General features: G+C 46.7%; 1 protein-coding gene across 3 annotated transcripts in view; it reads right to left on the reverse strand.

The window, feature by feature from the left end:
• Window positions 1–790: 790 nt before the first annotated feature.
• NEURL1B (neuralized E3 ubiquitin protein ligase 1B) overlaps window positions 791–21,668 on the reverse strand; it is a 156,483-nt gene continuing 135,605 nt past the window's right edge. For 2 of the 3 annotated variants that reach the window (XM_068959381.1, XM_068959382.1), the window contains exons 2-5: window positions 7,889–8,449; window positions 4,019–4,726; window positions 2,897–3,022; window positions 791–1,905 (exon numbers count right to left, since the gene is read on the reverse strand). In XM_068959381.1, the coding sequence (XP_068815482.1) occupies window positions 1,661–1,905; window positions 2,897–3,022; window positions 4,019–4,726; window positions 7,889–8,449 (1,640 nt within the window). In that variant the 3' untranslated portion in view covers window positions 791–1,660. The remainder of the gene's footprint in view (window positions 1,906–2,896; window positions 3,023–4,018; window positions 4,727–7,888; window positions 8,450–21,668) is intronic. The other variant, XM_068959384.1, reaches the window with a different exon arrangement.

Genomic DNA, 21,668 nt, shown 5'->3' on the forward strand with positions numbered 1-21,668 from the left:
CCATGGGAGCAGCAGGGAGGAGGACGTTGTTCCCCACACCCAGCCCTGCTGCAGCCTGCTCATAAGCTTCCCAGATCGTGTAGGTTGCTGCCATTTGTAGCTGTCCAATATCTCAGCTGAAATCTATTTACCTTTTAAGTCCCAACATCTAATAATAGCCTCAGAGCCTTTTTCTTTCCTCCTCCCAAGTAGAGCCAAGTGAGAGCCCTGTTCATTTCAACAAGTTCTTGTCTACTCCTAAGGCCTTCCCCTGGGAACCAGAGCATCCAGGCAGATGACAGCTTTGCTGACAAAACCTGGAGAGGCAGGAGAAAGACAGCAGGTAAAAATCAGCACACACGCAGTCCCAAGAAAGAAAAGGTGAACCAGCTTGAACTCGGTCAGAAATGGATTTCTCACCACAAGCTCCAAAAAGTCCTCATGGGACTTGGATGGCGAAGGAGGAAGGCTGTGCCCTGCCGTGGCACTGGTTACAGCAGAAGGGTTAAGAGAAAAGTGAGTCAGGCAGGACTGTGCAAGATGGCAACTACACCAAGTCCTAAGAGGAGCAGAGCAAAGTGCAAGCGCACGTGTGTGACTGTGACAAACACTCCCTTAACAACTATCATTTTAGATGATGGTAGGCCATCGCTTTTCCTCTTTCTCAGCTGCTGGCCAGATGTGCTGCCTGCTTCCTCCAAGATACCCTGTCTGTCCCTGCCCTAAGCCAAGATCATAGCATAGTTGTCCAAAAGCAAGTTTAATCCACAGGCATGTGGAACAGGCTGCAATTTACGGCTATGTAAACTAGCCAGCCATACCGGAGATGCGTTAAACAACCCATCACTACTGACCGCTACTCAGTCATTGTTGCTACAGCTATTCTGATTGTCTGGGGGTTGTAAAAGGGCTCATGTTCATAGCTTCTAGCCCCAGTGGCTGCTCCCTAGGTCTCGCTCAGCCTCCCTGTCCAAAAAATTCCTTCTCTGCCAAAAAAAACCCCAAAAGCTGCTTCATCTAAGTTCAAACCAGCTTCTCCATGTGCCCCAACAGCCGGTTCAGGAGGCCAAAACCCAAACAAGCGCAAATCTTGCTGTGCTACTGTTTTGGCCTGAACTTGTTCCCCAGTTACAAACAAGAAGATGAATGTAACATTTCCAGATCACTTCTGCCCACTCTGAACACTTCCAACTGTGTCTTGTCCAAAGACGAGATTTTGTTCTATCACAACAGGGCGCCAGGCGCTACTGCAGGCAGGCAGCGGCACCTCAGAGGTGTTTGGGTTTGGGGGCTGGGAACTCCGGTGGCACCTGGCACTGAAGTAATGGCAACCTCCCCGTCCTGGTCTGCACCACAGCTAGCCTTCTCCTCAGGGGAAAAAAGGAGCCTTTGCACAGGAAATTTCTCATTTGCAGCTGGGCTGCGTCCATAAAGTGATTCACTGACTTCATCTGCGGGCACGCGACTTTTCAAAGCCTGGCTTGTATGGCAGCCTAGGCTTTGGGCCCCATTAGATCCTCAGCTCAATTTTATCCCTGAATTGTGCCCTACCAGTCAAATAAGGAAACACAGATAACGAGCCACTTGATAACAACTGACCAGCACGATAACCCATAAGCAGGGACGGAAAGGCATGGTTACTGCTAGCGGAGTTCTCCCCTCCTACAGCCCAAGCCGGGCACTAAGGACGGTATATTTTAATAACATCTTTGATGACCCGTCGGCAGATTGGGCAGCAGGCATTGAGTTGTTTCTTCAGCTTAAGACCACAGGTGTTGCAGAGGCACATGTGTCCGCAGGTGTAGATCACTGTGTCCACCTCGCTGTCAAAGCAGACGGTGCACTCCCCGTTCTTGCTGCTTGATGGCTCCGGAGGAGGGAAGACAGGAGAGATGGGAGGACTCAGGGGGGAGCTGGGAGCAGTCACTGCAAAGGAGGAAGAAGAAACAAGACCGTTCAGTCCCCAGGATGGCGCAAGCCTGACTGATAACGTACAACATGCACCTCCCTGCAAGTATATTTTTTAAGGCACTTTCTCCCTTAGTCGTTGCCTGGTTTATTTGGCCAAATAAAATCCCAGCTTATTTTACCTATCTAATTGGTAGCACAAGTATCGTTCCAGCCAGAGCTCGACATCTGTTTTATACAGAGAGGGGCCAAGTGCCGCTTGCCTGGGCTTCCCCAATCAGCAATGCTATTTGCACACCCGTTTCAGGGTGCCGGTGAGCTCCCAGACGGAGCTGTGCTCCGAGCAGGGTGCCTCGGTGCCCAGCAGTCTGTGCCGTGCTGCTGCAGCACGCCCAGCAATGGCACGTACCAGCGACAGTATCAGGCAGCGAATTCGTGCACCTCTGCCTGAGAGCCAAACAATAGCACATGAACATTTCCTTGGGCAGCCGTCCGGGAGCGGACAACTGGCAGCACCAAGACAGGCCGGTCTGGTTTGTGCAAAGCTTGGGAGCATGTAGCTGGGGATCTGGGACAGGAGCCTGGGAGTTCCCGTCTCTCGCAGTCCCATTAACCCGCAGACATGCGACACGGCGCACCTCTGCTGTGCTAGCACCGTGGCCGCTGCCAGGCAAGCTTTGCAGAGACCAGTAATGTCTTCTCGACTAACTGATGCAGTGAGAAGTAACACACAGCCCTTCTTCAGGCTGTGAAAAGCTTCTCACCTATTTGTTTTTCCTTCCAGTTATTTCTGTCGGTCTCAGAGGAGAGGTAACATCTCCCCACCAACCTCGCCCTGCGATTTTATATAGTCCTGGCATATGCTATCAGCGTGCGTTCATGTCTCAGTGTAGTGCAGTCTGGGACAACCTGAACTCCTGCCCTCGCAGGGGGCAAGCTGCAGTTCAATACGCTGCACAGACAGCAGCATATCTCCCAGCCCAGAGCTCAGGGCTGAGCTCTCCCTTACCGAGCGATGACTCTGAAGCAGACGATGACCTGTTCACACTGAAGGCCATATCTGAGTCGCTGTCATACTGTGAGCCGCCGGGGGATCCTGAGGGAGAGACGGTCACTGGGCTGGACTGCACAGTGCCTGCAAACACAGCAGAGGTTCAGCCAGCTGCAGGGCGAACATACATCTCGCATGGAGATCCCAAAACCTTGAGCTACATGTTCCTCAGCCTGGTGACTCACTTCCACACTGTGTGGCAATGTGCTTTAACAATAAAGTACAGCTGCTGCTGCGTTAAGTGTCATAGGTGCATAATTTTACATGTGACCTCCCGGGCCATCAAGTACTGGACCTTGCTATGCCATCATATAATTTCTGTCCAGTACTTCAATAAGGTGAAGAACAGGTTATCTAACACCCATGATTTTGTGGTATTAGGTCACTCCCCTGTAGTCCTGCTTTCTCCAACAGCAGCCTCAAGTTATCACTGTCTCCTTGTCAGTGCTGAGGCAGCTGGGAAAGCATCTTGCTTTAAATGAGAAAAATCTGTTTTACAAAGCCATCAAGATCTGATGTGCTGACAGTGTCCTTAAAGAGAGAAAAGGAAAAGCGCTGTAATGGGTCACTAGCAATAATTAAAATGTGATATTTGATACCAGTGCTGCTGCAGTGCTTGAGGAGTGCTTACTATCCGTAAGTACACACAACACACATACTTAAACCACAACTTCTCTAACAGAAATCATCGCTGCTGCTGACTCAGGCGTTTCATACCTATTGGCTGGCACAGCAGGCTTACAAAGAATCTCTTTTATACACAACTTCCCTAAAAACTAACCAGCGACACACACAACCATCGCCGCCTCCTTCCCTGTCGCTTATTTCACATTTCAAGTCTCATCCGTTTCTGGCAGACTTATATATGCTGCATACATCTGCGTTACAGCTACCACATCTCACTTGTTCTTGTTTGGGAAAGCAAGGTCAGATCAGAAGCTGCATCACTTCACTCATGCTAGCAGCTCTGCTAAAGCCAACACTGCTAAGGCAAGCCTGCAGCTTGCTTTCTGGCCCAAGAAACTTCACTAGCCAGGTGGAAGTTCCCCCTTACTATTTCTTTTGGCTGCACTTACTTACCCAATATTTTGAGCTGGTTGATTACACCATGGATCGTAAAAAACACCCAGAGAGACTGTGAGGTGTCCACACACATTAGCATTCCTCGGCTGGCTCCATTCACCCCGTGGTGCACCTCTCCATTCGGCAAGACCATGAAACTGAGAATGTCGCCACTGTTGAGGACAGGGAAAGCTCGGTAAACCACCCAGTACTCCTTGCGGTCCAAAAGAAAGTCTGGATCTGCTGGGAGTTCATTTGTCCGTAAAGTACTTGGATCACAAGAAGTGATGCCAAATGAAAGGGCCCCATAATATGGCAACCCAAGATGTCCTACTTCCACAAAGAGGCTTTCACCAACGTGCAAAGGCCGGTCAGAAAACATCAAAGTCCTATTGCTTTCTTGCCAATTGGTGCATGCAACCATCCGGTCCTGAGAAAAGGTAACGTCAGGTCCGCGGGTGGGGTGGAATCGCAGATCTGTATCCAGGAAGGCCGGAACCCCCTGGGCACGCTGCCGTCTGTTTGGGCAACAGGGGATGATGTGGTTGTCTGTCGGAAGTCCTGGTACCCGACTCAAATTTAGGTTAGCAATTTTGGCCACCACTTGGTTATTCTCCAGTTCATTGTTATTGAAGTTGGCTGAATCATGGTTGCTCTGGGGAAGGCAAGTGCTGAGTCGTGCAGAGCTGAGACGGGCAGTGGTCATGGTCTCTGCAAACATGCTATCTGTGAGATAAATCCAGGGATAAATGAGGGATGTTAGAGTCAAGTAACAACTAACTACTTTTGTTGTTACTATTGTTATTATTTCAGCCTACAGACTATCTGAAATCCATTCTTCTGAATGGAAAAGCAATGCGTGGCTGCAGCTTGGCACTAACTGAAAAACAAGTAGCATTATAAAGTATTCCTGTAATCTGAGAGCCCCTTCCACTGGTGAACTGGGAAAACCCATAAAACCAGTGTGGTCCTACAGCTTTTCTGGTAGGGGGGTCCAATAGTTTTGAGGTTGCTCTATAAAAGAAGGAAATGGCTCAATATCTAGTTGTCCAAAGGTCCCATGCAAGCCAAATCCGCAATACAGTAATGGGCAAAGAAGCACAAGTCTGAATATATATTTATTTCTTTCACACACATTCTCTTGTACCTGTGACATGTCTAGGCACAGGTGTGCCCAAGAGAGGTCAATTTACATAAATATCTCAGGCGCAGTCACCTTGTTAAAACCTATCCATCTGACTAGAGAGTATTGTCCCTCACACAGCCCACCAGCATTGCTGATGTCTTTTATCAGCAAGTCAAACCACAGCTAGTATCGCGGGGTGTTCACACCAGTATAGAACTTGAAAATCTGTTTGGAAGAGGAGATTTTTAACTGGGAGTTTGCTACAAAACTACTTGTTGCAGGTGTTAGATGGAACATTTTTTGAATTAAGAGTGCTATTTTCCGCTTTCACAGCAAAGAGAAAGCCAGGATACTGACTCTTAACTCAGTTCCCAGATTTTCACCTTGGCCACACCAGGCCAAAGGGGAATTTAAAGGTGTGGAGAGGTTAGGGAATGCCTTTCCCTCTACCAGCAGCACTGCCTAGGGTGGCTTGGACATTTCTCGCTGAAGAGAAGGCACTGAACAGTTCAGAAAGCTCAAAGCATCTGGAGATAAGAGCATCTGAATGAAACCACCTCCTTACGTCCCCAAAGATGGAGAAGGGTGAAGCATTACAGCACCAGCACTGCCTGCTACTTAGAGGAGAAAAATCACAAGGCTTTTACCAAAGAAGGTAAAACACCCGAACCTATTCAGCAGCTGCAGAAGACAAGCTGCCTGAGCTCCGAAGCCCACGCAGGGGAGGCCTCCAGCGTAGTCTTGATGGCTGGACCAGCTGCAGCTTGCGAGTACAGGGAATTTGGCAAGAAATGCTCCAACAGAGGAGCAAGACACGTCCAAGCTTCCCGATGCTGAAAGACGCATTTCGTGCATCTGCATTTCGGCTACATTTCTCAGCTCTCTCTATTTGCAAAAAATTTGGAAGGAGGAGTCAGGGAGACGGGCATGTCTGCTCAGGCACTGGCTGCATCTGTGGTAAACCAGTTTGGTCCCCTGAGTAGGTTGTGGGGCTTGGGACTTTGATGAAAAAAAAAACCCAGAGGACAGGTGCCCTCAGGCCTCACCTTTCATTCTGCACACTTGGCTACCACAGGCCAGGATTGGGGAAGCAGTGGGAGGAAATAAGCAGAATTTTATTTTTCTAACTGTAATTTAAAGAGGAAGAAGGACTGCTGTAGTGCAGTAGCTGTACTGCCCAATACTGCAAACGTTCCTTCACTTCTGTGATGAGCACCAGAGGCTGAAGCATGTCACAGCTGCAATTACAGGATAAGCTACTGGTGAGGTTTAATTACACATTTAAGACAAACAGAGCAGGCAGTGCAAAGTGTTGTTTATGCATAGCATTCTTGGCTGTAAAATAATTGGTACCATTTTGAAGCATATCCTTCAGAGCTGCACACCCACTAAACTAACCATTTCACAGCTTATAGCTGGTGTCTATTCAGTGTGAGGACAGAAGCACCATCCTTTGCAGCTGGTGCAGCTTCGCTTGGCTGTTAAGATTAAATCAACTCCTGGGAGCCTCCAGGAGAGGGGAACACAGTTGTATTTTAAAAGGATTCCCTATGGTGCACACCAGTCGAAAGCACTCTATATCTAACACTGAATTCACTTGAAATTTCAATGCCTTAAAAGTCACAAAAGGTAAGTCATTCCATGGCAATTCATTCAGTTTGCTAATGGGAACAAATTCATCCTCTCTTGCAATCCACCCAAGGGGCCGTTCCTTGTAAATCAGACAGGCATCACCTGAATGCAGAGCTCTACTCGTGGGGTGAAGGGAGCTGTGATATACTGTGGCAAGGACCTCAAAGCAAAGAGGAGCAGCATTACCTTTCTCATCACTCTTCAGCTGGCAGATTACATCCTGTGCTGCAGCCAGCGCTTTTACAAGCACACAGTGATGACCACTTGTAAGGGAAGGGGTAAGTCAGGTTATGTTTGCAAACACAGCTTGTTAAGCTACTGATCTAGGCGGCCATCAAGGCCAAGAGCTACCATCACCTGTAACACAAGACCTTGAGGAGAAATCAAAGACAAAATGACCTTAAGTCTCTTGTCTAAACGAAACAAATCAGGAGAGGGAGGGAATGTGAAGATAATAGGCTGGGAATAGGTTTCCAAACTCAGGGTTTGACACCACCACCGCTGACAGACTGCCCTCTCCCATGCCTAGGTGTTTCCTGAAAATCCCACAGCAGCTTGGGAAGCTAACATGAGAGGCTGTAAGCAGTCCTCAGTAGAGGTAAGAGATCCAGGCTGCAGCTTCAGCCAGGGGCTGGGGAAGATGCTAGGACACGCTTGGGAATGGGTCACAGCGCTCGGGGGACTGGCAGTAACTGGTAGCTGGAAGAGAACAGTGGAAGCCAGAGCTGGTCAGCTTTATCTCTTCAGTCCCTGAGCACCTTGCTGTAAAGCAGCACTGTGCTGCAACACACTGCAGCAGCAGGTCTGAGCTCCAAACAAGGCTTGGCACAGTTACACTGCACTGTAAAGATTCCCATCTAGCCCATCACTATAATGCACAGCCTTAGGACTTTCCGTCTCTGACATCTCTGAAATGTATTGCCCTCTGGATCTCCCTCCATTAGGAAAAGAAAAACAGTTACTTTGAGGTACAAAGCCAACAATAAATTAGTTGTTCTTAAGTGTCCCATAGAAATAATCAACCAGATAGATAGACAGATCATGCATCTTTTCTCCATGATCATGCCATTGACTTACTTTGTGGAAATAACAACCACAAGAGTATGCCACTGGCCAAAATATACACCTACCTAGTATTTGCACTTCATGGGTAATTCCGTAGACATCTATGAGCGCCCAGAGAGGACTGGAAACTTTAATACCACAGTGAAACAATATTGGCTCCTCGTCATTAATACTGTAGAAGACTCTCCCATGACGGTCAACCCAGAAGGCCAAGATATTGTCTCTGACAGCAAACCTCTCTGGCAAAGCTTTGGCCCAGTATCCAGGTCGGGTCACCAGGTCCGGACAGGCGTACTTTGGTATGTCGTCAGAGCTCATCTGCGATGGGTCATGGATAGTGAAGCCAAAGCGTAGGGCACCACTCCATCCATGGTGCACAGCCACCAGCTTGAGCCTCACTTTCTCGTAGAGGTGGATGGGCCGGTTGGTGAAGGTGACCCCGTTACAGAAACTGTTCCTGCGAGTGGCCTTGCGAGAGTGAGCATCCAGACGGACATTCTTGCCTTTGGCTTGGGAGTGGAAACGTGGCGGCTCTGTGATAGCAAGGACAGAGCGTCTCTCATGGCTGCTGTTGGGCAAACTGTAATAGGGTCGGCTGGACACAGAACGGGTCTGGTGACTTGTGTCTGCAAAAGGAGAAAACATCAGCACCGTTAGAAATGCTTAACCTGGTTTGCTCAGCCAGTGAAACCCTGCAACTGGCTTTCTGCTGGCATTTCAGTGTTGCTTTGCATTGCTTGTTGGAAACTGCTCTATTTACACTTGAAATGCTGTGGCCAGCCACAGTCTGCTCTTTGTTATGCAAACTGGCCCTCGGCTTTATGCAAATATAATGCCAGTCTGGCACTTTGGGGCAAAGGTCTGGCAACCTGCCTGCCCTTTTACACCCTGCAAAGCCTGACATCTTTTTATTCTGATTAGATGCATCCTATTCCATTCGGAAAGGCCTAATACTTTTGACTGTGACTCTAAGTTTCCTATTTAAAATGCATGTGTTGTTAAAACAGCAGCTTGGCTGACTGTGGCCAGATTCACACCATCGCTGAGAATCATGTTTATTAAAATCAGAGATGCTTAAGCTGAAAGGTGATACTGATAAGATACCGATTTTTTTGTGGGACACGAAGCCCCTGACTCCTCTGTCCCTTAATTTGGTAGCAGTGAAAAGGAGCTTTTGACCCTTACAAGTAAACCACGGCATTTAGAAGCTGGAGTACTCCCTCCACATCACCAGAGTGTTCTTCCAAAACTTTCAGCCCAGCCCCTGGTTCAGGTATCAGATCCAACTGGCACATTAAGGAACGTTTCACCCCGTAAAGCCTCTCCTTTACACAGAACCTGCCATTCGCGCTCAAAGCACTTTATAAACGCTTATTGCTTTTAGCTTCACAGCACCACAGATGGCACAGAAATCCTGCCATCCTCATTTTACAGATGGGAGAAGGAGAATTTATGGATGAGATCCTGCAGCATTTAAAGTCAATAGCAATTTCGAGATCAATTTCAAGAAAAGTAGACTTGAGGCCTACAGTGAAGTTCATACAAGCGCGAAGCAGAAACGAAAAAAGAACTTAGGCTTTCAATCTTGAGCCTTAGCTACTAGTTCACTGAGGCAGACCGTCTCTTCTGTACAGCTCCTGACACATGGGGTCTAACTCCAAGACTGAGACTCCCATGACCACGACCACAACTACCACCACCACCACTGTTACAGGCACTTCCGTTTCTTCAGTCTCCCCTTTCCCATCCACCCCACCTCTCTTCTTTTTTGCACTTGGCTTTGTAGATTCCTAAAGCAAAAATGGAAGAAGGCCTGAGCGCTCAAAGTTATCCTACTAAATATGAAACTGCACCACATGCACACATTTATTTGTAAATATTTTGCCAAGTCTGAAGCTTTAAAAATCGTCTCTCTGTCCCTTCCTTCAAGCTGCTTCCTCCCTGTGTGTAACCTCTGGCTTGCTTCGTGTCAAGGGAAGGATTTTCTGGCGCTTTCCTCTCTTGGAAAGAAACAACAGAAGATGCTGGGAACTCAATTGGGAGGGCTGGCAAGAAATCCACAATTGTGACACCTCCTTGCAAGCAAAAACATACCAGGTAGGGCAGTGAGAGGCTGGGACTTGCACGCGCTGAATTACTAAAGCCCCTAAGCAACAGCTGGGCTTGCAAACACAAGGGAAGAGGGGTTGCGGGCAGCATCTGAAAAAAGGATTACCCCTCGAAATGAGGCATCTGCAACAGGAGTCAAAGAGCTATCAAGGCACAAAGTTCCTGTTTTCACAAAGAAAAAAGGGGAGTCCTAAATTACCCCAGGCAAAAGCAGTAGCTTAATAAAAGGTCTTTTGTACTCCCTTCATTTGTGCTGCACGTGACACTCACTGCTTAGTACAAGGTAATGGCTAATCCTGTCTGTACACTAATGTAAATAAATATACCCTTGCCCTCACCATCAACCGGGGTTTTGCCATTTTGCTGCCAGGGCCAACAAGGCAGAGTCCTTGGGAAGACCGGGAGAAGGAAACGCTTCCCCGGCTGTTTACACCCCCGTGCCCGGCTGCCGGTCACCCACGGTGCCTGGCGGGTGTTAGCATCTCCACCGCAGCAGTGCCACGGGCCGGACACCTTCCCGGGGGCTCACCGAGGTCCAGGAAAAGGTCTCCTTGGTCTGCAGGAGGCCAGCCCGGGCCATGCTTGCTCAGGCAATGCTCCCCAGGGCATTTTCCTTGTGGAATCAGGGGCTGCGGGAGCCATTCCTCTAGGGTATTCCACGGAGAAATTTTGTTTCTTGCCTCCTGAAGAGCTAAAATACAGAAGATGGCTGCTTTCAGCACTGACCCAACTTCATGTGCGTGCTGCTGCGTGTGTCTGCCTGCAAATGTTCCCAACAAACGACGCTGCTGCAGAGGAAATAACAATTTTGGGTTTCCTTAGTAAAGCGAGGCATGGTGGTACGAACCGAGCTAGCATGTAACGCTGGGCTAGCATGTCTCAGCAGAGAGATGTGAATACTGTTCTGGCCATGGTTTCCCACACTGGCTCCCAGCTTTTCTTCCCGGGCCCTTTGTGCGGCTCAGCTTTGGACACAGTCTAAGCTTAGTCACCAAACGATGCTCCAGGACAAACCCGAGGGTTCCTGCGGGGACTTAACGCTGCATCAGACCTCGGCTGGCAAGAGCTGCCTGGTGTAGAGCAGCTCTAGCTTAATAATCAATTGAATTGCATTTTTCTAGAATGCTTAAAAATAACTCCCCTGCAAAATACAGTGGCCTGACCTCAATTTCTCTTTGTTGGCAAGGAGGAGGAAGGAGGGAAGAGTGTTTTTGTTCCCCTTTCCTCTCCCGTGTCACACAGATCCCCTGCTTTCCACCCAGCGAGCAGCATCAGCCTTCCTCCCACGTCAAGCTGGTGGAGAAAAGCTGCGCCTAAAGAACGAGCACGGCGCTTCTGATATCCACCCTGCTGCACGGTTCATAGGCAGGTGCCGCTCACATCGCTTTTAGCATCAGCAGAAGAGACGGACAGGGGAGCGTCAGCGACAGCAGCGCAGAGGACGGAAAAGCAATTACATCGGCGCCCACTTCAAACACCGCTCTCAGTCCACCGCTGCCAGAGAGGAACTTCAGGCCAGCCTTTCTTTTTTTTTTTTTTTAGTTTTAATTTTGTTTTTTAAAAACAGGAAAGCATATTGTGACTAAACAATAGGAAAATCTCCAGAAGGAAATGAACGGATAATGTATTTATAACGCCGGTCCCTCCTCGCATGAACACCTGTCGGTTGCCACCGCAAATAAAGCCGCACGCAGCCCGAGCCGGGAGAGGCACTGTTTGCCCAAAGAAGACACTTGACGCTGAACTTGGGCATGTGTTTTACACCTTTATGTTCCGGAAGGAGATGAGACGAGCTCAATAAAATGCTTGGGAATTTGAATTGTCCTAATTTGCGGCTCCACTTTTATTGTTTTGACCACATCCTAGTCCCGCTGCTACGCCTCTAAACCCTGCGAAACCTTCGCCTCCCGTGCCTGTGCTCCCCGCCAAAAGCGGCAGCCTGTTAGTGGGTTAATGACAGCCAAACTCATGGCGCAAAAGCCATCCTACCCCAGGGTGCCTGCCCCAGGGTGCCTGACGCTGCGACAGGCAGCAAGAGCTACGCCGACTCTTTTTTTCAGCGATAAGATTCCTACGACTCTTTGAACAAGCAATTTCTTCTCTTTATGCCTCGCTTCCCTGTCTAAAAGAGAGTGATAGTATTCCCGCACCTCGCAGGAAAGGGATTAAAAATTGCGACGTTCTCAAACGCTTCAGTGTCTGAGCGCTGTAAGCACTTAAGGAGGCTGGCCGGATTAGCGAAAGGACACGAACCCCTTGGGTTCGGATGATGTCCTGAGGTCCCATCCAATATTTTGCTTCTTTTCCTTCTGGAGTTGCTGTGTTCCTTGCTCGTGCTCTCACCGACTGTACTAGCGGTGCTCACAGCATCAGTCTCTCAGTCGCAAGAAGGGGGGGCTTCAGCAAACGGGAAATAAGCCAGGAAAATGGAAGAGAAAGCTCAACCGATGAAACGTGAACGTTGTAGGTAAAGGGCTCCTCACTGAAACTTGCAACAAGAAATACTGATTGGAGTTCAGTATAGCCGTGCATATCCTTTGTAGCGTCCCACGTGCTGCACTAAAGCAAAGCTGCGCTAATGGAGACCCATGCTCTCAACAGCAAGTAGAGATGTGGTTATCGCACAGCTGAAACTTTACCTTCCTCTCAAAAAGGCCAGTACATGTATTTCTTAGGTTATGCTGACCTTTGGAGAGGTATTTTAACAAACAGTCACTTTGCCTTTCAAAAAGGTACAGCAGACAGACCCTGGACAAATTCCACATATTTATCATGGTTTCAGTTTTAAAAATAAACATTTTTCACCCATTTGTTCATACCATTAGGCTTGCTGTGGCACTGAAATCCCACTGATGGCAGCAGATAAAATTCTGTGTAAGAGCTCTCACGAAAGCTGCTGCTCTCCAGGGTGCAAGACAGAGAAGGGCTGTTTGCTTGGGGAGGTGACCTTAAGCCAAACTGATCCTGCCTGTGCTTGCGCAGACAAGTCAGGCAAGGATAACACCACAGAAAGCCCTAAAGTGAGGGAGAAGAGAGTAACGTTCGAGGAGATCAACGCTGCCAGCAGAGAGCTGCAAGGGGACAGCCTGACAGCGCAAAGGAGAGCGCTCTGTTCCCGCTGCGCTACGAGTAGATCCACGGTCTGTCTGCACGGTCTGTGCAACAGCTGCACCAAAAGATGGTCCCTTAGCTGGGACCATCCCTTCATGAAGGTCCCCTCTCAAGGAAGCCCATTACACCGGAGGCAGCAGGTTTCACAAGGCAAGGAAACCATGGGTTAGCGAGGTGCCCAACAGCCATGCAAACCGGATAAAGCAAGGATGTAAAGGAAACGGAAATTCTGGGGACCACCGTCCTGCGGGTAACAGGCTCACGAGCAAATGGCAGCTCATCAGCATGCAGATGGAGTAGGGTCTCCCCGCGTTGTTCAGACAGAGAGGGAGAGAAAATGCTGACAGGCAGCGTGCAGCGCAAGATCTGTCCGTTAACGCTTACTGCACACGGCAAAGGGAATCTACCTAATACGCCCGTGTCTTATCTTTACGGGCAGAGCTTTATCAGTGCCATTAGAACCGTTTCCTATTACAGCGGGGAGGTAGGTCACTGCTGCAACAACCCTGTTGAACATTAAACAAGGCTTCTGGAGGGGGGAGCAGGCGGTCTTCGTTTTTTTTTTTTTAACCGGAAACATCACAAATCCCAACAGGCAGGGACACTGTGGTGAAGTGTAATACACCTCCGGAAAGCTTGTACAAATAGCCATCATGGATCTAAAGTCAATCGCAGCAGACCAGCACGGTCCAGTAAGAAGGCAGCCCTTGCCATGCTGTGCACCACGCAACACGTACCGCCAAAGAACCTGCAGCATCCCACCAGCACGCCAGCGCCCCAGCTGCTCTGGGCTGCTGGACTGCTATTACAGGTGATAGAATATTAACACTAAAATGAAACAAAATTCTGATCCAGTGAAATTTTATCTTTTGAGAATATGAGATAAGAATCTGTTCACTTACGTATTTGCTATGCTGCTTAGACATTTTTTAAATAAAGAAAATGTGCCAAAATGCTCTCTCAAAAGTGTTGGTTTCACACATGCCACACTCACCAGTGGGAATTTGTAAAGTTAGGCTACTAAATCCACTATAAGGCTGCTAAATTTCCAATCGTACTGCTGACTTAAAGACATGCCAACTGGAAAACTCAACTAAGTGTGCGGGGGGGGGGAGGGGGAAGAGAGAAGTTTCTATCACAGTGTAAAATATTCTAGAAATTGTTGAAACCGCATTTGTTTCTTCCATTGCTTAGATAGAAATGTTTTTCACTACAAGAAGGCGCATTTCAGCACCGAGTTAATTCTCTTGATGCAAATATCCAGTGGACATATAACATTGCTGCTCTCATTGCAATACAGTTAAGAAAAATCCCTACCAGAATAAGGGGGATTGACTTCAACTAGTAAAATCAGGGCAAGAAGTTGTGCCTGTGTCCAACAGGATTTTAATGTGTGAGAACCCTCTTGCTTGTGTGGCTAAATGCCTGGAAATATGCATTTAGTGAGTTTTTTTTTTAAACACTAAAATCCTTTTTTTTCTAGGTAGACGTTAATGATACATTTATTGTGGTCTTGTAGGCATTTCCCCATAAATGCAAAGAGGTAACTGCAAGAGAGCATCAGGCACAATCCTTTTGTCCTGATCCTTTCTCTCTGGAACAACAACCACCCAGGCCAACATGGGCCGCTCCGGCAGCACGCCTCGCTGTGTTTTCCATGCTGCTGCCGTCCCCCATCTCCCGACATGTCCTCAGGAAATGAACTCGTGCATGACTGTTCCTTTCAAATTAAGCACTTTCTGTGTAGTGGGGAGCTCATACAAATGCAAAGTTCAACCATATCATTTAAAAAACAGCAGGCAAGAGAATGGCTCCCTTGACAGGAAAAATAACCCCAGGCCCTAGTTATCATGGTTAACCAAATTTCACATAACGACACTAACATCAGAGCCAAAAGACAGAAAGTGCAGCTAAAATACCAATACATCTCTCCAAGATCCACCAGCTGGCTTAAAGCAGAAAATAAACCATGACAGGAGGCCTGCTCCACAGATGAAAAGCGCTGAGAGCAAATCTTCCATGACCTAGAAGTGATCGCATAGCCCCAAAATACCAGGAAAAGCCAGCGCTGTTCCGAAGCCAGCAGGAAAACTGCTCTCTCCCATTTCCAGACCTGGCTGCTGAAGATCCCCTCCTGCCTTTCATGCAAAATTTGACTTTTCTTTTTGGAAATGTGGGCACATCTTTGAGTCCACCCCAGCCCTTTTACACTTGTAAACTGACCCTCTAGCCCAAAGCCCTGGGAAAACGGACACGAGCGGCACCAACCGGAGGTGGTGTCCTCCCGGGCTGGCTGGCAGGGCCTCCCGTTCGCCCCACCAAACCAGTCCCTTGGCATGGACACGGGTGCTTTGTGGAGGCCGAGACTATTCCAAATCTAAATCTCAAATCTGCGTGCAAGGAATGAACAAACCAGACACTTTCAGAGGTACCAGTGCATATTTTTAAGGTTACTGACATCCTACCAGTTTGGAAATCTGCAATACATCCCCAAATTGTTCCCAAATAATCTGAACAAAGCTCTAGGTAAATGTGGGATAATGCTGCCACATCACTTTTTCATTCTTTGTCACTGCTTTTTTGTTTCCTTTCATGGATATTAATGTCTCTTTGTTTTTGTACCTACCTACCATAACAATATACTGAACAGTTTTCTTAATGTCTTTGAGAAGCTTCCAGGTGTTGGCCTTGTCTCCATTTTTTTTCTGGGCTGAAGATACTTTGCCCTTATCCTTGGCCATACTCTTTTTCTTAATGAGATAACTCCTTTCTTCACCTGCAAAGGAAAGACCTAAACTAAAAGGAGCAGAATAGTATTTCCTCCTCTGGAACCAAATGAAAAACATTCACTAATCTATGTAGTTTTTTTATTTTCTTGAACAGGTGAGAGAGCCAAGCAACTGTGCTCTGGTGGTAAAGGCAAACAAGCCTGATGGAAACAAATCTGGTAGATGGCTTTGACGGTGGGGATTTTCAGAGCAAGGCGGGGAGCCCTGAGCTAAACCAGTATGATCTTTTGGACCAGGCTTTGGACCCAAGGTCTAACAGCCCAAAAGCTTCTGCGGGGTCTGTATGCGCAGGCACGTTGGCTACACTCACCTCCAAGCCCCTATTTCCCTGCCTCGTCCCTGCCTTGCCCTCGCTGGGTGACGCACTAACGTTGCTGCAAAGCAGACCCCATCTTTATTAGAGGCTTTTAGTTCTCCTGCACATAAATAGCGCCCAGAATACACAGCAGCAAGGAATCCAGCAGAAGAAATCTCCTCTCCCCCGTGTTATTAGTGAATCTGGGTCAATGAGTCCGCAACTCTAGTAGCAAATTCTTAGACTTGGTTAATGAGAGGCAGAGGGAGAGAGAGCGGAGAGAGATGGAGAAAAGGCAGGGTTCATGTCATAATCCCGGCTTAAGTCTTTCGGTGCGAGTGATGAAAGCAGCTGCATGATGGATGGGGAGCCTTGGAAACGGTACAGCTTATTGTAATCCATTACATGGCCTTGACACCCAAGTTCACTGGCTCGTGTCATTCAGAAGGCCATGCTCATAAGCCAAAGTCCTTTGAAAGATGGCAGGGATTTGAACGTCATAAAATATGGGATGCAAAACTAGATGGAACTTTCAGCTACTGCTTAAAGATAAAAACATCTTGTCAAAAATAAGCGGCCAGCCACTCTTACTATAAATAGCTCTTATCAGGAATTTTTGGGCTATGTTCTTACTAATACACTGCATATGCAAAGCATATGATTTCATACACCAGAAGAGCAAACCTGTGTTTCCTACCTGATGTATTCTACTGTTGCAAAATTGCTGTTTTCTTTAATAAGTTTAGGATAACTTGGGAGAGCACAGGACTGCTTAGCTCACTTCATCTTCAAATCCTGAACTCAGAGTCCACAGTGCAGTTTTGGGAGGTGAGCAAAACTGAACAGTGCTGGTGGAAACTAAGTGGTTGGTGTCCATTTAAGCAATTCAACGAAAGAGGACTGCTGGGCTAGGAGACTAAATTTTTTCCAATTCTAAATGCTCAGCTTCTCAGACGGTAGCCAAAATATGTATTTTTGTGATTTATTATTTCCCTTGTTTTCCCAAAACAGACAATAAAGTGCCCCAAACGTAGACGATTTACAGCTTGTACACATTTCTGCATACCACACACTTCATGGGATCATGAGAAACGATAAATGTTACAGTTCATCAAGACTGCCAGGCCAGTCACCATAAGGCAGAGAGCCCTGGAAGGCGCTAGGAAGATTGGGCTGGAGAAGGGAACTCAGCTGGAGACACGAGATGGGAGGAGAGGAGCAGACAGGCGGGAGAAAAGCCAAGCATACTCTGAGGGGGTTGGATTCTGCTTTGTTTTATTAAGTGTATCAAAAAATGAGGCCTTAATGTCTAATTCCCATGGATTTACAATGACAAGCTGTTGGTTTTTTTTTCAATGGCTCTTACTTCAGGCAGGTCGGAAGCCCACTCCTGTATTCTGACGTATCAGTTTTGTAAAATCAAGTGCATTGTGTTCACTGCAAATTAAACCCAGCTTAGAAGGCAAACATCCTGGGATCTCATTTCCAACAGAGGTTTTACTGTTATGTCAAGCACCATTTTTACTTGTGCCTTCCCTTTTTCCACAGCCAGCTGACGCGAGGCTGGTCCCATGGCATGTGTATCTGGGTGCCTTTCTCTCTAACAACAGCTCCTACAAACATTAGAGTAGAAGGACTTTGTCTTTAGTGGCTTCAGTGCTGTACAGTGCAGCTCAAATACATATTTTCACCGCATCAAGCTTATCTGGACGGACACAGAGATACTCTTAACTTTACAGCACGTTTGGCCACTGGCATGTGCCTGAGAAATGGCTTCCTGCACCTCCCAGCTCCAGGCCACGCGTCCTTCCCTGCAGCATGGAGAGTAGACCCTGCCTTCGAGTACCCCAAAGGTCCCCAAAAACCTGTTGTATTAGTGAGTGCTGCTGGTCCCCTGAAGTCACCGTAGTCACCATGTGGTTCTCACATCGAAGAAGGGAGAAGCCCCCTTGCTGTCTCTTTGGGAGAGGCATAATATGTTACCAATCAATCACTTAAGCTGCACAGAAAAGATCCTAGTTAGAAAATTTTTCACAAATGAAACAAATCTGGGTTTGTCTCTTTGCCCCTAATTCCTCTCCATTCCTTAATTCTTAACCTCCAAGATGACCTTTTCTTCTACAGACTGCATAAACAGCTTAGAACTCTTCCTCAGAGCAATGCTTTATGTTTAAAAAAACATCATTTTGAAGCACTGTTTTCTTTTTCCAAGCATGACAGTGATTTGTTGAAGAGTTACAAGAACATATGACTGGTAAAAACGCTGACATTGAAATTGTCTGTACCCTCACCCTCTCCCTTCACCATCCAAGGAGTGCATAATGACTATTAATACAAATAGACTCCATTTCTAGCAAACCTCTTTTCTTCTGACCAGCTGTATCAAGTCATCTGCACCGGGGATTTATAAATAGTGACCATGTCATTCCAATGTTAATGAGTTTTAATGAAATTGGAGAATGAAATGCATTCCCTTTTAATATTCTCAGAGCAGCAATTTTATTCTATCCCCTCGCTTCGACGCAGAGCTCATGGAAAGAGCGTGATAGCTTGGCACATTGTTCCAATCGGCCTGTCAATGTGTCACTTCCAGCACAGGCAGGAACAAAAAGAGGGAAAGAATTTTGTTGTCTCTCTGATGCAGGAAACCCACCCATCCCCTACAGACACATAGCGTCATTGCATTGCACCAGGAGTGCACTTGTGAAACAGGAAAAAAAAAAAGATTTAAAAGGTAATAGTGGTAATTTAGCGTAGCTTTTGATTCCATTGTTCTCTAAAACACCCTAAAAGCCAGAATTTACATTGTCTTCATCACAATGAATTTGGACTGCATACAATTATACTTACTCCCTTTCCACCTCCAAAAAGCATGTTTGGAGAAAGGCCAATACCTAAGATGTGCTGTCAAATCTCTGCACGGATTTGTGTATGTATCATACGATTTTATAGCGGACTGTACTGTGTGTATATGTGTGTGTGTGTCTGTGTCTGATTTGGACTGCATGATGCTTGAGCCAAGAAGTGCTATGAGTTGAATGTGCTTTCCCCACTCAATAAAAATACAAGATTTTCACCATAAGCACCAAAATTTTTCAGAGACAGGGCTACACAGGAAGGAAAAACTGCAGATGAAGAACAAGAACAGCACTCAAAGTGACGTTGCAAGAGCAGAAAGGCCTGACCATTCATTTGAGCTTTCAACTTTTTCCAGGAAAACCCCATGAAAAAGGGAACAAACCTGCTATTTTTCTTTGCCTCAAATTTGTTACAGAAGCCTCTTTCGTCTTTATCTCCTCTCTTCATAGCGGTTCTAAGGTTTTTTTTTTTCCCCCTCCTAATTATAACTTCGCTATAGTCAGAGGCCAGGAAAGAATTCAGTTTAAAAGAAAAAGCGATGAAGCTATTTCAGTCCAAACAGGGATGGATAACCAGATAGCCATTAGACTTAACAGTGGCACCCATGCAGGGCTTTTGATCTGTCCTAAGCGAGCCACAGAACCACAGTGAAAGGGGAAAAAAGGCCTCTAGGAAGATGTTCTTTCCAATAGCCCTACTCCCAACATGGTGCAGCATTTTTTAACGTTGTCCACAGTTCCTTTTATATTTACACGCAGTTTAAACAGTGATCTGGCAGAGACAGGGGAAAATGCTTTGGGAGGAACGCATGGCTGAGGAAGCTAAATAAAGACGTGGCCAGGTCTTCAATCATCCTATATTTTATATATACAAAGGCTGTGATTCCACTAAGCTTTTCAGAAACAATATGTAAAGAATCCAAAACAGGGCAAAGGGATGGGAATAAATGGTTATAATTAAATCAGGAGAGAAAAAAAGCACAGCTCTTCCACCCTGCCAGGCTAGTTTTCCTCAAGGAATCATAAAGCACGATGGGATTTTTGATGGTGGGAACTCCACCGAACTGCAGATAACTGCACAGCGGTAGTTTGAAAAGTGAGCGTCTGCCTGGGCAAAGGGCTAGGACAGGACTAGCAAGGCACAGGAGGGAGGAGAAACGCTGCTCTTCTAAAGAGATTTATATGGGCAACCTTCTTGCTACCTACAAGGACTTGAACCTTGAGCCCCGCTCACACCAGGGAGATTTTAAGTAAGGTTAAGTGTAGTCCAGCCTTTTTTCCCAAGCGCTCCAAAGTTGGGTGAGCACGTGCAGCCCCGTTCAGGGGCCTTCCTTAGCGCCCAGGACTCACAGCCCTCGTGCCCCAGCGTTTCCCTCTGCTTGGTGTGGTTCTGCCTCTCATCAAGAAACGGACAGTGTTTGCTTCCAGCTACGCTACAGAAACAGATTTTTCTGGGTTGAACCTCAGCATTTTGCTTTCGACCTCTCTTTCTTGTTTCTCATTCTTCCTTGTCCCATTGCTTGCTGGATATTTTCATTATTCCTCTGAATAGGTTAATTCATTTCTGCAGCACAGAAATGAATACTGGGGGACCTCCTTGCCCATGCTCTGCTTGGTTCTTTTTTCTTCACCCCTCTTTTTCCCAAGTCATCTAATGCTACTGCAATCTGCCATGATTTTTCTAATCTCATAACAGCTAAAAAGCCGGATAATTGGCTGATTATTTTTGGAGTCTTTACCATCCAGGCTAGGGATCTTTTCTTTTTTTATGATGAGTTTTTTTCCCTTACCTCTTTTTGCAATAGCTATTTTTATGGAAGCATTCCCAACTGTTCATACCCTGTTCTCTACTTGAAGATAGAATGTAAGTTAGGAACCAACAGGGTTTAACTATAGCCCTAGAAAGATCGAGAAAGAGATGAATTTTCAGGAAACTAAAGAACTTGAACTCTGTTCATCAAAGGAAAAGCTTGCGGATGGATAAGATGTCAGGGGTTGAAAGACGTAGTGCTGGAGAATCCTTTCAGGTATCACAAGCAACATAATTCTGACTATAAGGAATAGTTAGCATTGCTCGCAGTGCCATGATTCTCTAGAGTGCTTTATTTGATCTTGCAGGTCTTCTTCTGCACTGAGTATTTAACCTCCGCATCATAACCAGGCAGATACAACTTAATTCAACTAATGTGACAGTCTAACCGGTACAATAATGCCACATACTTTGCTGGTCGTTTAATTAATGTTCAGACAAATAAGCTATAGCAGTTTCGAAAAACATTTCATCTCCAGAAATAAAGTCAAAAGCCTTACAAAAAAAAAAAAAAAAAAAAGACAAGTTTCCTTTGCTAGTCCAGAAACAGAGGAAAATGTTCCACTAGAAGAGACGCTTTCCTTAGTCCAAACTTTTGGAAATGCATTGTTTTTTGCTGAGCTCCAAAGCCAATTTGAGAGAAAGGTGATTGTGCAACACTTGGCTGCTGCACGGCTGAGATGTGAGATCCTTTTCCATGATATTTACAGGAATTAATAAGAGGAAACAAGAACCACTTCAAGATATTAAACTGTCCAAACAAAAGAAAACACAGTCTTACCATTACTGGACACACCATGACCTCAGCCCCTTTCCTCAGCTCAAATGTCTTCAATTATTTCAACATGAGAAGGATTTGGATCCACTCTGGGC

Source organism: Struthio camelus, chromosome 13 (assembly GCF_040807025.1).
Source record: "Struthio camelus isolate bStrCam1 chromosome 13, bStrCam1.hap1, whole genome shotgun sequence".
Taxonomy (NCBI): Eukaryota; Metazoa; Chordata; class Aves; order Struthioniformes; family Struthionidae; genus Struthio; species Struthio camelus.